General features: G+C 46.8%; 2 protein-coding genes across 3 annotated transcripts in view; one reads left to right on the top strand and one right to left on the bottom strand.

Annotated features, from left to right (window-relative positions):
- Positions 1-10,204, bottom strand: part of PTDSS1 (phosphatidylserine synthase 1) — a 58,752-nt gene extending 48,548 nt beyond the window's left edge. The window contains exon 1 of the mRNA XM_032763900.2: positions 9,794-10,204. Within this exon, the coding sequence (XP_032619791.1) occupies positions 9,794-9,972 (179 nt within the window). The 5' untranslated portion in view covers positions 9,973-10,204. The remainder of the gene's footprint in view (positions 1-9,793) is intronic.
- A 71-nt stretch (positions 10,205-10,275) lies between these two features.
- MTERF3 (mitochondrial transcription termination factor 3) overlaps positions 10,276-16,505 on the top strand; it is a 28,008-nt gene continuing 21,778 nt past the window's right edge. The window contains exons 1-2 of one of the 2 annotated variants that reach the window (XM_032763923.2): positions 10,276-10,367; positions 11,755-12,106. In XM_032763923.2, the coding sequence (XP_032619814.1) occupies positions 11,776-12,106 (331 nt within the window). In that variant the 5' untranslated portion in view covers positions 10,276-10,367; positions 11,755-11,775. Of the gene's footprint in view, positions 10,368-11,751; positions 12,107-16,505 lie in introns of both variants that reach the window. The other variant, XM_032763924.2, reaches the window with a different exon arrangement.

Here is a 16,505-nt window from a genome sequence, read left to right as displayed (position 1 = left end):
TAGAGAGGGGCGGCTCTATGTATTTTGCCGCCCCAAACGCAGCAGTCAGGCAGCCTTCTGCGGCATGTCTGTGGGAGGTCCGCCGGTCCTGTGCCTTCAGCGTACTGCTGCCGAATTGCTGCCGAAGTCACGGGAACGGCAGACCTCCCACAGGCGTGCTGCCAAGGGCTGCCTGACTGCTGCCTCCCTGCGGCTTGCTGCCCCAGGCACGCGCTTGGTGCGCTAGTGCCTGGAGCCGCTCCTGGTTCTAGAAGCCTTAAATAACAACATCAGTAAGTGTAACCATTAATTATTAAAAGCAGCAAAGAGTCCTGTGGCACCTTATAGACTAACAGACGTATTGGAGCATGACCTTTCGTGGGTGAATACCTACTTCGCCGGATGCATGTCATGTCGGATATATCCGACGAAGTGGGTATTCACCCACAAAAGCTCATGCTCCAATACATCTGTTAGTTGATAAGGTGCCACAGGACTCTTTGCTGCTTTTACAGATCCAGACAAGCATGACTACCCCGCTGATACATTAATTATTACTAACTCAAATACAAGCATAGTTGATAATAGCACAACTTAATTATTACTATTAAGATTAAAATCTTATTGCTTATAACTAAATATTTTAATATACTCATCACGAACTTATCTAGATACCAATATACAATGCACACTAATATATTCCATTATTTCTTCCTTCTCTTTTAGTGTCAAATTTTCTTTCCAGTTTTACAATGGACTAAGCTGTGCATGGTGAAGTAAGGGTCTCTTATTTCAGGATGGTTCAAAAATGAATCTGCAGCAGCAGAATTTGCCCCACAATAATTGCCAGGATGGCATCAGTGAGGAAATAGTACTCTATGTTAGAGTTTGCATAAACATTTAGCCTCAGATGCACGATTATAAATGTGGGCTGAGCCGCCCCTGGTGGGGGTGTGGATCCCAGAGTGGAAGTGACGGATTCGTCTCTTCTGGGACGGACTGTGCCAGCCAATCGCACCGGCTTGCTGGGCCCCCCAAAGCATGGGGCCTGAAGCGGTCACCCTGATTCACCCGACCCAAGGGGCGGCTCTGAATGTGTGACATATAATTTTCCCCTCTTCCAAAGTGCTGCATAATCTCCTATTTAGATTGTAAGGTCTTTGGGACAGGAACAACTTTTTTTGTTTTGTGTTTCTACAGCTCTTAGCATATTAGAGTCCTGATCTATGACAACAGCTCCTATATACTATGGTACTATGGTAATACAAATAAAGAATAATAATATATTACACCACAACAGAGTGCCATGGCAGCCTTTCCTACCCGTGAAACTTCTAAGCCCTGGATAGGTCAGGTCTACCATGGGAAGGCTGCTGCCACATGAAGCTCCCATACGGCACATGAATAGGGACCTACCAAATTCATGACTGTGAAAAACACGTCACAGACTGTGAAATCAGATATTCCCCATGAAATCTAGCTAATGGAGGGGCAGGGCTGGGGGCACCCCAGTTGGGGGCTCCTGCTGCTCACCAGGCTCCAGCTGCTGGGGTGGGGTAGGACAGGACTTCCTCTTCCCCTGCACAGTTGCTCTCAGGGGGAGATCAGACGCATCTCTCGGTACCTCCCCTGACTGCAGGAAGCTCATGGCTGCTACCAGCTCTGAAGACTCCCAGCAGCAAAGGGGAGATCAGACCCACCTCTGCCTCCGGGAATCTCCCCCAGCTGCAGGAAGCTCTACAGCTGCTGCCTTCAGAGCCCAGAACTGAGGGTGGGAATCCCACGATCCCCTACATCAGCTTTGCAACCCCACCTCCCAACCGCCCTTTTGGCTCAGGAACCATGTGGTAAAAACACCCTGAAATTTCAGATGTAAACAAAAATGTGAAATTGACCAATTAAAAAACCCTCTGGCCCTGAAATTGATCAAAATGGACCATGAATTTGGCAAGGTCCTACATATGAGTAAAGCTCTCACCAACAGAAGTGGAGAGCTTTACTCATATTTAATAAAAGATGTTTCCTCACCCACCTCTAAAGCACCTCTTGGCAGTGATCCTTCTCTAATCTTCCCCCTGTTCCATCCAAATTTACTAGTGTCAGTTTCCTGCTTGTAGTGCCACCCATGCATATCTTTAGAGTCATTCTATGACTAGCTAAAACACAGGAACTCTGCCCTAGCACTGGGCTCCCTGTGCTCCTCCAGGAGTTCTGCTCAGAGCTGCTCCCCTGTCTTCTCCAGCCGACCCCCAGATTCACAATGGCTCCGCATACAGAGGTGGTATTCCTCTGCTACAAATTCACATAGCAGTGAACATTCATTATTTTCACTTAGTAATGCCTGGTAGAATGTTTTCCATAAAAATGAAAGCCACTGAATGATTTAATAATCAAGTAAAACTGCTGCATAATTCAATGCAACCTAGCCACATACATTAGAGAAGGGTGAACTAAGGCACTTAAGTTAAGCCTAAGGCAGCAGCAAATATATTTGGCTTTGTACAGATCAAGATTTCTGAGCCTTATAGAGCTTTTTTTTTTTTTTTGGTCACTATACGACCAGATCAGATTCTCCCTCTTACCCCACCCCAAGACCCTGACAATTGTGTTAATCTTTAACATCTTTCTCTCTGTATATATTCTTTACTTACTGCCTACTAGATAGTCAAAGCCTTAATTAAGAAAGCCAAAAGTTACTGCTTTAGTTAGTTCATTTGGGGATTAATACAGTGACACTTTTTAAAAGGATGCTCTCCTCTTGCCAGAGGCAGGTAAGAAAAAATGTAAGTCATAGCTTAGTTACTGCTTCTAAGCTAGAAGAGAGACTACAGTGTTCGTTTGGAGGACGTGTTGCTGGAAATCCCGAGAGGAAGGTGCAGGCCCAGGGAAACAAAATGACTGTCACAACAAACCATAATTAAGAAAATGTACTCGAGGGGCTGTGCCAAAAAAATAAAAATTCTGCACACAATATTTTAAAATTCTGAAAATTGTATTTTCAATAAATAAATGTGGAGGCTCCAGCATGGTAGTGAGGAGCACAGGCCACGGGCTGCATGGAGGTGGGAGATCACCCTAAAGACCCCCATCCCAGCAGGGACTCAGCAGTTGCACTGTATCAAGGTTGGGAACAAGGGCCAGGCCTGCCCAGAAACACCCTGTGACCCTGCCCCTCTGTGCCAGGCACACCAGGTTTGGGCAGGCAGGCTCAGCCCAGCAGGATCCAACTGTGACAGGCCTTAGTGTGGGGTCCTGTGTGGGGCAATCTGGAGGGGGGGGGAATCTGGATGAACAGGGGCTCATGGGGGGGGTTATGGGTACAGAGGCAATGGGACTCTGCAGGGGGGTCCAGGTGAAGGTGATTGGGGCTCAGTGGGGGGTGGGGTGGGGTACTGGACGCAGGTGGCTTGGCAGGGAGACGGGTGTCCAGGTGTTGAGGGACTGGGGCTTGGTCGGTGAGGGTCTAGGTCCAGCTGGCTGGGGCTCAGTGGGGTGGGGGTCTGGGTGCAGCTGTAACCCCACACGAAACCAAATCTGAAGCCAAGAAGTAGGATGGCCCAGACATGTTGGTTTAATAGCATGGTTCCAGTTTTTTGATGGGATGGGAATGCACAGTCCTGCATTCTGTTCCTGCTTTTATAAAACATAGCCTGTCACCTCCATTAAATGCTGCTGTGTGGACTTCACAAAGGAGTGTCCCCCACAGCTAACCCTCCGTTGCCACTTCCCCTTCGTTGATTGCCTCTCAGCTAAAAGAAAGCCATATCCTCCTCCCCAGAGGAGGAAAGGGAAACAGTGGGCCACAGTCAATAGGAATCCCAGCTATAGCAACAGATTTGAAGGTGGGAAGCCAGAGACCAGCTTAACCAATAGGAAAAATGAGGTAGGTGCAGCAGTTGCCCTGAATATTTAGGTGACAGATACATTAGAAAAGCCTAAAATAGGCACATTAGGCAATTAAACACACATTCAAATTTACTTTGTTGGCTTTTCCACACTGAAGCAACCCCTCTCTGAAGTCTAGCTCCACTCCAGTCTGCCAACTTCAGGACTGTGACCTCTGTCTCCTGAGATCCTAATGAAGAACCACTACCAGGTTCCCAAAACTAAGGATGGATCTGGCTGCTGCATCCAACAGAAGATCTTTTCCCAGGTTCACCTGAGATCCTTAAATTTCTGGCATAGAAGGAACTCAGGGCGAGACAAGAAAGAGGCTTTCCAGGGCTGAGTTAGCCCACCCTGGTCTGATGTTCCTTAAAAATAAACTTGTACTAATAATTACACTACTAAGTGTATAAGACAACATTCTTGAATTTTGGGTTACCTGCCTGCATTGCACATGTGAATCTGTCATGAGTGGGTAGTAAGTGACTGCAGAAGGAAAGCAGCGCTGAATCATTTATGTTTAGGTCTAAGGCCTGGTCTACACTACGCGTTTAAACCAATTTTAGTAGCGTTAAACCGATTGTATAACCTGCACCCATCCACCACAACGAAGGCCCTTTAAATCGATATAAGGGCTCTTAAATACTGGTTTTGTACCTCCTCCCCGATGAGAAGGAGTAGCCGCTGAAATCATGTATTGCCCATGCCGGTAGGGTTAGTTGGCTGTGCAAATCGACGGTATTGCCTCCGAGCGGTAGATCCCCCAGTGAACCCACTGTGATGCTCTGGAAAGCTATCTGAAACTCGTATGCACTGGCCAGGTTAACAGGAAAAGCCCCGTTGAGCTTTTTGAATTGGCATTTCCTGTTTGCCCAGCATGGAGTCTGAATCAGCATGGTTGGTGAATGCAGTCCCAAATTCCAAAAAGAGCTCCAGCATGTGACGTACGGGAGATTTACCTGGATCTGATCGGCTGTATGGGGAGGACAAATCTGTTCTATCAGAGCTCCATTACAGAAGATGAATGCCAAGCATTTGAAAAAAAAATCTCCAGGTTTATGGCTAGCAGAGTCCACAGCACCTGTGCTGTCGTGACAAGCGTAACGGAAAGCCAAAGAATCAAATGGACGCTAATGGAGGAGGGACTGAGGACTCCAGCTATCCCAGCAGTCTCTGAAAAGTATTTGCATTCTTGGCTTGGAGCTCGCCAATGCCTGTAAGGTCAAACACATTGTCCAGGGTAGTTCAGGGTATATCTCAATTTACCCACCCCTCCCCCCGTGAAGAAAAGGGAAAAAAATTGTTTCTTGACTTTTTTCAATGTCACCCTATGACTACTGCATGCTGCTGCGTTAAGATGCGGTGCCACAGAGCTGAACAGCACATCCTCTCCCTCCTTCCCAGTGTGGCAAGAACCGGTACAAATGCAGAAGGACTGAGTAGCCATCCTTCATACATCCGTGAGTGCTCCTGGCTGGCCTCCAGGGGGGTGAGGGGTTCGGGCTTTGGGGGCGCCTTGGGTAAAAAATAGGAATGACCTCTGGTTATTCCCGGCAGATGGTTTAGAACGGCTGTAACCGTCCTCATCATAGCAACTGGGGGCTGAGCTCCATCAATCCCCCCCCCTGTCTAAAAGAAAAGATCTGGTACTGCCTGGACTATCATAGCAGCTGGAGGCGCCTCCCCCTCATTTTATCTCACTTAAAAAGTCAGTATTCTTATTCCTGCATTCTTTATTACTTCATTCACACAAAATGGGGGGTTCCCTGCAACAGTAGCCCAGGAGGGTTGGGGGAGGACGGAAGCAAACAGGTGAGTGTTTTGCAGGGGCACCCCCTAGAATGGCATGCAGCTCATCATTTCTGTCGGGATCTGACATGAGCACCTGTGCCTCGTGGTACACTGGTTCTCTAGTACACTTGCCCCATATTCTAGGCAGGGACTAACTCTATTTTTTAGATAACAACATAAAGAGGGAAGACCCGAGGTCATTCCCATTTTTTGTCTTTGCACCCCGGCCGACCTCACCGAAGGTCAGCCAGGAGCACCCATGACGCAAAGCAGACGATACAGAAACGATGATAACGTCATCTCATCGCCCAGTTTACAATGCGCAGGCAGACGGTACAGAACGGACTGGTAACTGTCTCTGCTACCTTGCAAAGGAAATGGAAATGCTGCTGTGGTAGCGCTGCGCAGTACCGCCTCTGTCAGTGGCATCAGTACACATAACGGTGACAGTGACAAAAGGCAAAACGGGCTCCATGGTTGCCATGCTATGGCGTCTGCCAGGGCAATCCAGGGAAAAAGGGAGCAAAATGATTGTCTGCCATTGCTTTCACGGAGGAAGGAATGAGTGATGACATTTACCCAGAATCACCCACGACACTGTTTTTGCACCATCAAGCATTGAGATCTCAACTCAGAATTCCAATGGGTGAGGGAGACTGCGGGAACTATGGGATAGCTACCCACAGTGCAACGCTCCAGAAATCAGTAGCCTCAGTATATGTACGCACACCACCGAATTATTGTGCTTTGTGTGGCCGCGTGCACTCTATTTTATATAATCTGTTTTACAAAACCGGTTTATGTAAAATCGGAATAATACTGTAATGTAGACATACCTTTAGAAAACTGGGACTCTCTGAAAGGATATTCCAAAGGGGCAGAGGAGTGATTGGGACTGGATGGCCCAGCATGGGAAATGAGAACATGGTGGGTAGAGGCTCAAACATCATGAGGAGGAGAACAGGAAAAGCAATGGGGAATGTAACTGGAAACACATGACGAAATACTCTTTTCTTCTCTACACCTATTCAAACAACTAGCCACATGTGTTGGGTATTGCCTCAGCAATGGAAGAAGAGGTGGCATGTTCGTATTACTCAGATTGAGGAAGTTTTCATGGCAGTTGGTAGTGACAAGTGAGGAGAAAAGGAGGAAAACATAATGAGAGCTGTCATCCCCCACCCTTTGAGAAAAAAGAGAGAGAGAAACAAGGAGAGATGAAGAGATGTCAACAGGCAGTTGAAATGAACTGGAAATTAAAGGGAGCAGAAGAAAAAAAAGGGGGAGGAAGGGACGGACAAAAGAGGAAGATATCAGAGCTAGGAAAAAAGTGACAGCAGAGAAAGAAAAGAAAAAGAAAACTAACAAGTTTATCCAAAAGCAAGTATCTGAGCACCTAGTTAATGTTCTGTGTCTTGAGGACATTAGATCTGAACTCCAGCCCAACCCACCTTTATTTGGTAAAACATAAGGACTAGCCAGGGGTTGGCAACCTTCCAGAAATGCTGTGCCGAGCTGTCATTTAATTAACTCTAATTTAAGGTTTTGCGTGCCAGTAATGCTTTTAACATTTTTAGAAGGTCTCTTTTGATGTCTCTAATATATAACTAAACAATTGTCGTATGTAAAGTATATAAAGTTTTAAAATGTTTAAGATGCTTCATTTAAAATTAAATTAAAATGCAGAGCCCCCTGGACCGGTGGCCAGGACCCGGGCAGCATGAGTGCCACTGAAAATCAGCTCACGTGCCTCCTTTAGCACACATGCTGTAGGTTGCCTATGCTGGACTAGGCATTTCTTTTTTCTCCCTGGGTGAATCATCAATCCCAAGGACCCAGTCTTCCAAGATATGCTCAGCATCTCACAGCATTGTGCCCTAACAGAATAACCAGTTAGCTTTGTCCAGGGATAAATAGTTTTAGGCACTAATACAGAACTATTTATGCAACAGAATACGGAGTTACAGGGTCATAGCCAAGATTTAAAAAAAGGGGTCTCTGGGCCATCCTACCCAAGTTACAAATGACAGTAAATGTTGATACTTGATGAGGACAAGGGATGCACTTTATCAAATGTATCTTGTTGAGTGCCACACAGGTAGTAACAGGAAAGGGATGCATTTTGTTGGGAGTTTCTAATTAGATTTTTGATCTTCCTCTCTCACAAACACACATTTCCTCTCACACACACACACCCTTCCCTATTTTACAAGATATATTTTGTTACCTTTGTAATTTAACGATTAGCTACATTTATATTCTCAAAATCAAAGCTATCAAATTACATTTTTTTAAATTTTATCAGCCCTGAGAAAAGTAGTGGCTCTCTCCTCTGTAAATCTCTGTTGGTGTTCAATCAGTAATAAAAAAAATCTAGTTGTAATCTGTGACCATATATATATAATGTCACCATGATCAACAAGTAAAAAATAAACATGAGTTCAAATTCTGCAAGGCTTACTTTGGCAAACCACCCATTGAAATTAGTGTGTTTTGACTAAGGACTGCAAGGTTGCATCTATAGTGAAGAGAATTCACAAACTCCTGCTCAGGAAATACAGGTTTCCAGCAATCACCAAGCCAAAGGAGAATCACAAATACATGAGCAAGAGTGTGACCCTATTCAGGAGGAGACATTGGAGCATAAGTATATGCACATATATGCTGGCCCCATTTCTGCATGGACCTCTGCATGAGTGGACCACTACTGATTACAGATAAGACTCCAATCCTGCAAACACTTATGCATATGCTTAGCTTTACTTCTGTGAACAGGCTCAGTGACTTCACTGGGACTACTCACAGAAGTAATGTTAGCACCTGAATAAGTGTTTGCAGGATCAGGGCTTAAGCCATCACATTACCAGTGGTGTCTCTGTAGAAGAAAAAATTTACAAAAATGACTGCATAAAACAATAGTGATCAATAAGCAAAAGATGTGATGCTATACAAGAAATGGTGTAGTTGATATTTTATTAAATAAAAAAGTTAAGTCCCAGATTGCTTGAGAACTATGTTCACTTCAATAAAGACTTCAACTGATGGTTTACAAAAAACATGGTAGGAAACTAAATAACACTGAAAAAAATTACAGCATTAGACTTTATGGTACTGAGAGCAAGCTGCTTTGTTTGTTTATTTGTTTTAAAAAAAAAAAGATATGAATCATTTCTAGTACCTGATGCTCTGTATCTTGCTAGAGGTATAATACTTTTTAAGATACATTGTAATTTGGATTAAGCTCATTGAAAAAAAGGCCAAAACAAAGTCTTACTTGATACTACCACTAGACCAAATTTTGATGCCACAGCTATGGTTTGATAAGATCTGTTACAGCTCACTCACACTAATCCTGAAAAAATTTACCAGTGAGTATGGTAATGAAACAAATAAACCCACCCTCCCTCCACTGTACACTACCTTCTCCATCAAGAAATAGAAAAAAGAAACATACAACAGACTTCTGTCAGCACTGTCTTCTGTCATGATAAAAGGGACTAGTATCACTAACACAAGAGATGCCTTGTCTTTATCTACAGTATCAGCACTTAAAATAATCTGAATTTGAGAGGCTGATACAAAATATGTATCCAGTATAATGAAGATTTCAGGTACATAACCAAACATACAACAAACCCAAATGATTGTACTTCAGATTTACCCTATGCATAAAACACACCAGGCAAAGTGAATGAATGCCAGTTTGAATAAAGCCATAATATGATAGTCTAGGATGCATTCTCCTGCTGTAGTTAGGTGCTTTTCAAAAGCAAAACAATACTTTCTCTTTATGGGTATTTTCAGAAGCCCAGCACAGAAGTAATACTTGGCAGGGATGCCTTGACAGCATCCAGACAGGGCGGGGGGGCAAATCTAGCAGAGGTGCACAACCCCAGTCGCTCTGTGGCCACGTTCAAAATAATAGCTCGAATTTTTTTTAAAAAAAAATCAAACCTGGCGCATGGTAAAGACCAACCCATCCCGGTGTGACTGTCCCCCAGCTGGGCTGCGCCTCCACAAGTCACTGAACTACTAGCCTGTCGCCTAGCCTGGCAACTTTCACGCCTAGCTACGTAACCTTCCCTGGCTCTCTCCTGCCATCCAGTCCCTCCCCCATTCATCCCCCCGCCCCGCGCACCGGGTGAAGGCGAAGGCCATGAGGCTGAGGATGGTGAAGCTCAGCAGGGTGATGGTGTGGGGCCGGTAGAAGAACTCCAGGGTGATGTCCTCCACCTGCTGCTCGTTGATCATGCGGAAGTGCAGCCGGTAGTTCACATCGTCCTTGCTCAGGGTCCGGCTCCCCACACAGGACGCCATGTCCCCGCGCGGCGCCGCCCGGCCCGGCCCGGCCGCCTGCTGCGCTCAGCTGCTGCTGGGGAGGGCGCCCGCGGGAGCGAGAGAGAAGCGCTCCCCGGCCCGGGGGCCTGGGCGCGAGGGACCAAACGGGCGCTGGGACCAGGCCCCGCCGAGGCGGGGGAGTTGGGGCGGAGAATTACTGCGCGTGCGGAGAGAGCGGCCGGACCGCGCGGGGAGAGGGAAGAGAGTCTCCACCCTCACTCGCCTGCAGATGGTCTCGCCCGGCAGGAAGCGCCTCTGCAGCACGTGGGGGAAGGGGGCGGGCGAGGCAGGGCAGCTGCGCGCGGACCTGCCGGGAGGGGGCGGCGCGACAGGAGGAGTCAGTGGCGCGGCACAAGGCCTCGCCGCCGCCTCAGGTGAGACCTTCCCCGCCGTGTTCACCCGCCTGGGCCCCGCGGCCGAAGCCAGGGTCGGTTCCCTCAGCAAGGCGCTTTGCGGACCCAGGGCTTCTCCCAGCGGGGTCGCCTCACAAGCCCCGCTTCCGTCCCTCCGCCGCAGGGCCTGTGTCTGGGGGGTGAGACAAGGCGAGCCGCGCTTCTCGCCAGCCCAGCTCCTGGGAGGGACAGGCTCAGAGCCGGGCTCCGGGCACGGACGCGCCAGGGAGGGCAGAGGCAGCACCCCAGGCACGGTCTGAGCGTCCCTGCGCCCCCAGCCAGCCCCACTGAGTGTCCCTGCGCCCCCCAATCCTAGGATGTCTTCGGTTTTAATTACTTGTATGAGGCCTGTTGTCTCACCTGAAGACAGTGACAATAAATATTTGTAAGGGGCTTTGTGAGCTAACGGGTGCATATGATTCTGTAATACAAGAAATTGTGAATTGTTTGATTTTTGTGCACGTCGCCTTACTTTAATGGGGGTTATTTTAGAGTCAGACCCTCCTGCTGTTTTCAGACCACTTTAAGCGCTGCATTATCTGTAGGTCTGCTGGGTGCTCCTGCTTCATGTGTCCCGGGGAGCTGAGTGTCCTTGGCATGGTCCTAGCTCCGGGATCTGTCTCAGAGCGGGAGCACATAGTACTGTGTCTGCCATACCAACGTAAGTGGCCCAACTTATGTCACTCAGACATGTGAATGAGGCACTCCTCTGAGTGACATGTCACACCAACTTAAGCACTGGTGTGGACTTCACTACCTTGGCGGGAGAGCGACTCCCCTTGATATAGCTGCGTTGGGGGTGCATTGCTGTAAGCTCTCTACTGTAGCCATAGCCTAAAAGAGCAATGTGCCTGTTGGGCTAGGGGGAGCTGCTTTGTCTTTTAAGATACATTATTCATTGCATGCTCATAACCAGACTAAATGTGGTGGTGTTATAATTAATTTATGTGTATTAGCCTAACACCTAGGAGCTTTAGTTGCAGATCAGGACCTCTCTGTGCTATGTGCTTGTACAAACAGAACCAAAGGACAGTCTGGCAGTGCCCCATCAAGATACTTGATTCTGTGGTGCCCCAATTCTCTCTTTTTTTCTATAAAGAGATTATTCAGAATTAACACTTAATGCAAACCGTTTCAGTTTGAGATTTTTAAATAGTTTTTATTGTGTTCAATTGTGTATTTTATAGCATATCACATTTGTAAATTTACAAGGCAGCTGAATGACATTAGATAGCACAGACCTACTTCTGCTTTAATTTTGACAAAGCTGCTTCCTAAATTTTTGACCTAGTTTGTATGAACAGTGAGGTGCACTGCTTTATTCCTGACAATTTTCTCCCTATAATTAAATGCTGCTTTTCCTTAGCAGGCATCTGTATTTATGTAGAAGATGGCTTTTTGGGCTCGGCAGATAAGCAGAAGGTGCTTATCAGTGAAAACAAGTAATGTTGCTAATTCTATTCAGCAACTGAGAAAAAGTCACAGAACATGGATTCAGTTACATGAGCTTTCAGTTCTATCTTTGCTGCGCACTGATAATCAGTTTTTTCAGCGTGGATTGAAGACCTACCAATCTGTATCTCTGGGGAGTCGTTTACAGTCCACCAACTCAAGTAATGGACAAATTGTTTCTTCAGAAAGTAACTTACTTTCTCCAGTAAATCACTACCAGCAGCAAGCAGAAATAATACCCAGCTCAGATACAGAAACATTATATGAAGGTAAGAAATTAAAGAACTTTAATTTAACTTAAACTTTAAATCTACCATGTCCCATCAGTTTGGTGGTGTTGGCTCTTAGGGTATCTCTACACTACTGGATTATTCCGATTTTACATAAACCGGTTTTAGAAAACAGATTGTATAAAGTCGAGTGCACGCGGCCACACTAAGCACATTAATTCGGCGGTGTGCGTCCATGGTCCGAGGCTAGCATCGATTTCCAGAGCGTTGCACTGTGGGTAGCTATTCCATAGCTATCCCATAGTTCCCGCAGTCTCCCCTGCCCCTTATAATTCTGGGTTGAGAGTCCAGTGGCTGATGGGGCAAAAATCTGTCGCGGGTGGTTCTGGGTAAATGTCATCAGTCATTCCTTCCTTCCTTCGGGCAAGCAACGCAGACGTCATTGTCGGCGCCCGTGGTTTCCCTGGATGTCCCTGGCAGACGCATAGCACAGCAACGCATGGAAGCCCTTTCAGCTTTTTTTTTTTACAGTCACCGATTGTGTACGGATGCCGGCGGACAGAGCGATACTTCCAGCACTACACAGCAGCATGTCATTTGTTTTGCAGATAGCAAGAGATGGTATAGTCGTTCTGACTGTCGCTGCGGGGTAAAATGTGGCAATGAGATGACAGTTATCTGTACTCCTCGTACGTCGCTGTATCATGGTCCCTGGCTCGAGGATGCGGCCGGGGCCGCAAAAGCAAAACTGAAGACTCCCGACGTCATCCTTCCTTATGGTTTCGTAAAAATATCATCCTGCTAAATATGGGCAAGCCGGTACTAGAGATAACAGATATATCAGAGAGCACAGAGTGCTCTATGTCAGATCCGGCAGAGAATGATGAGCTTAACATGCCATTCACTTAGGGGGGTCCCCGCAACAGCCGCACCGCGTGCTCCCTCCTCCCCTCAACCTTCCGGGCACCGTGGCAGTGTACCCCCCATGTGTGTATGAAGTAAAGAATGCAGGAATAAGAAACACTAAGTTTTTTAGTGACATAAAATGAGAGGGGAGGCAGCCTCCGCGTGCTATGACAGCCAGGCAGGACATTAATAGGTGCGGGGAGAGAACCAACATGCCGCTGCTATGACAGTCCAGGCAGGGCAGAATCTTTCTTACACAGGAAAGGAGGGGTCTGATGGAGCTCAGCCCCATTTGCTATGAATGAAGACGGTTCCAGCCGTTCGTTACCATCTACTAGGAATGACTGGGAAGTCAAGTTTCCTATTTTACCCCAGCGCACCCGCCGACCTCACTAAGCCAGCCAGGAGCACTCACGGTTGATACAGAGACGGTTACCAGTCCTACTGCATCATCTGGCCACCAGGAGGGAAGAGGAGGAATACTTGCGCTTCACTCTGAGCATCGCGCTACCAGTCAGCATGCGAGTCCGAGACATGGGGATATTGAAAGAAGTCAAGAAACATTTCTTTCCCTTTTCTATTCACTGGTGGGGGGGGGAGTAATTGGGGAGCTTATTCCCTGCACCGCGGACAATGGTGTTTGAACCTCATGCATTGGAGACTCAGCCAAGAATGCAAATACTTTCGGAGACGCATGGACTGTGGGATGCTGGAGTCCTCAGTACCCCTTCTCCATGAGCGTCCATTTGATCTCTGGCTCTCCGTACGCTTGTCACGCAGCACTAATAGCCTGGAGATTTTTTTTCTTTTGGATTCTTGTCTTCTGTAACGGAGCTCTGATAGAAAAGATTTGTCTCCTATACAGTGATCAGATCCATATCTCCCGTACTTGTTCCATGATGGAGCTCTTTTTGTTTGGGACTGCATCGCACCCGTGCTGATCGAGCTCCACGCTGGGACAAACAGGAAAAGAAATCTAAATTTTGCTGCCTTTTCCTGTTTACCTGGCCACACAATCCAAGTAGTTGCTGTCAGCGGGTCGCAGTGCTGCTTACTGTGGGATAACCGCCGGAGGCCAATTACCGCGCTTTGCGGCCACACTAACCCTAATCCGATATGGTAATACTGATTTTAGCACTACTCCTCTCGTCGGGGAGGAGTACAGAAACCGATTTAAAGAGCCCTTTATATCGATATAAAGGGCCTTGTAGTGTGGATGGGTACAGTGTTATATCAGTTTAATGCTGCTAAAATCGGTTTAAACGCGTAGTGTAGACCAGGCCTTAGTCTCCAAGCATTCTTGTCCACTATATCTAACAAGTTGACACCAACTTTCATGTCCTCCTTCAGCATCTCAAACCACCTTTTTCTAGGTATTCTTCATGTCCCAGAGCTGTTAGTTCATATACTTTCTAGTCAGCGTATCCCGTGTCTCATCTCACATGACATTCATCTCAGTTGATACTTCCTCTGCTTTTCTGTGATGAGGGCTCATGCTTTTTATTGTGTAGCCTATCTTACCTGGCATCTGCCTAAGCCAGTGGTTCCCAAACTGGAGTTTGCATAATGTTAGAGGGGAGTTGCCAGAAAAATTTCCTTAATGACAGCCAGAGGATTCGGGGCATGGGAGGCAGCAGGTGGGACCCGGTTGTGGAGCAGACAACCCGAGCCCTGTGGAATGCTGAGCGGGCAGCTGAGCCCCAGTCAGCGGAGGCGCCAGCAGCCTGAGCCCCATGCAACACAGGGCTGGCAGCCTGAGCGCCGGACAGTGGAGGAGCCAGCAGCCCAAGCCCTGCAGAGTATGCAGCCGAGTCCCGGCCAGCGGAGGGGCCGGCAGCCTGAGCCCACAACAGTTGGGGCCGGCAGCCTAAGCCCCATGGGGCTCGGGCTGCCAGCCCCAACTTCCCAGCACCGTGCTCCAACACTTAGCGTGGGCCGGCACCCTGAGCCCTGTGATGGGCAGGGCAGCAGCTGGGGCCCAGGTGTGCAGGTGGCAGCTTGGACCCCTGTCCTTGGCAGATGGGGAAGTTGAGCGTCATGAAGGGTAGAGTCAGCAGGGGCTATGCTGTACATGGGTGGTCCCTCACAGGGCACCCCCCTAGGGATGGCCCTGGTGGTGGAAGAAAAAATCTTTGCACACCAAACCGGCTGGCGTTGTAGTCAATGTAACAGTTAAGGTGCCTCAGTAATTCGATACTAGGTCATTTTCTCTGGAGTGCTGTTTTGCTTCATTGAGATGTGAGTGAATCTTCTCATTTTCTTGTTTGTTGGTTGTTAGTATCACACTGAGGCGATTTAGACTTAAATCCCTGGAAACGTTCATTTTTAGGAGGGGGTTCGCGAGATTTCACATTTTAGTGAAAGGGGTTCATGGATTGCTAAAGTTTGGGAACCACTGACCTAACCATTCTCATTTTGGCAGTATGATGTAGGAACTTCTGTTGTTCTATACTGAAAATCCTGCTTTAAACTTTTTACTTTTGGCTGTTAACTCATTCAGTCCTGTTCATGCTGGCATATTTGGACAGTCTTTACAAGTTTCACTCAGTTTGAACCCCAGTATTAATATAGGGTTTCTGTAATGTGAGAGAAGTATTTGATCCACAAACCATACTGATTGCTTTTAAATCTAGTCAGAAGTTTAGTCTGCTTATCAGAATATCAGATTGGTGGTATGGCGATATGAATTCTCTTCTCCATTGTGCCACAAACTCATTGTGTGACCTTGGGCAAGCCACTGAACCACTCTGTGCCTTCACCTGTAAATAAAGATAATAAAAAACAATCTCTGAAAAGGGCTTTTAATATGTATGGAGAAAAATTGCTATGGAACTACTAAGTATGAGAATTATACTTCATTCTTCTAATAGCATTTATCTGCAACTGTGAAATAAGGTATTAGAGATTGTTTTAACCCTTTATATCATCATAACAATGTATGTTAAATGATTAGTGTGTTAAAACAGTAGTTTAAACACACTCATCATTAAACTGTTTTAGGTACTGCTTACAGGCCTTTCTTCCACACAGCAGACAGGTGGGCTATGAGCATAGTGCCAGGAAACAGAGTTTTAGTTTGGTTCTGGCAAAGACTCCTTTTTGTGTCCTTTGGCAAATCATTTTCTCCTTTTGCAAATGGGGACTACTAGAAAAAGTGATTTTCCTAAACTGTGTTGACTTGTCTGGCCTAAACTTGCAGCTAACCCTGTGTATAACTGAGAAGGATTGTCAAGTATCAGAGGGGTAGCTGTGTTAGTCTGGATCTGTAAAAGCAGCAAAAAATCCTGTGGTACCTTATAGACTAACAGACATTTTGGAGCATGAGCTTTCGTGGGTGAATACCCACTTCGTCAGATGAGAAGGTTTGGGTCCTCTGTGACTGTAGTGCAAAGTGCGTGTAAATCTGGTTTAGATGAGTCAGCTTTCACCCAGAGTGTATCAAAATAGAGATTCTGCAGTCAGAGGTGCAAATAGGTGGAAGAGTAGCAAACTGTTTAGTGATATGTATTCTCACACATGTATTCTTGAGCAA

Source organism: Chelonoidis abingdonii, chromosome 2, assembly GCF_003597395.2.
Source record: "Chelonoidis abingdonii isolate Lonesome George chromosome 2, CheloAbing_2.0, whole genome shotgun sequence".
Classification (NCBI taxonomy): Eukaryota; Metazoa; Chordata; order Testudines; family Testudinidae; genus Chelonoidis; species Chelonoidis abingdonii.
The sequence above is the reverse complement of the archived record's forward strand: the minus strand, read 5'-3'. Positions and strand labels throughout refer to the sequence as shown.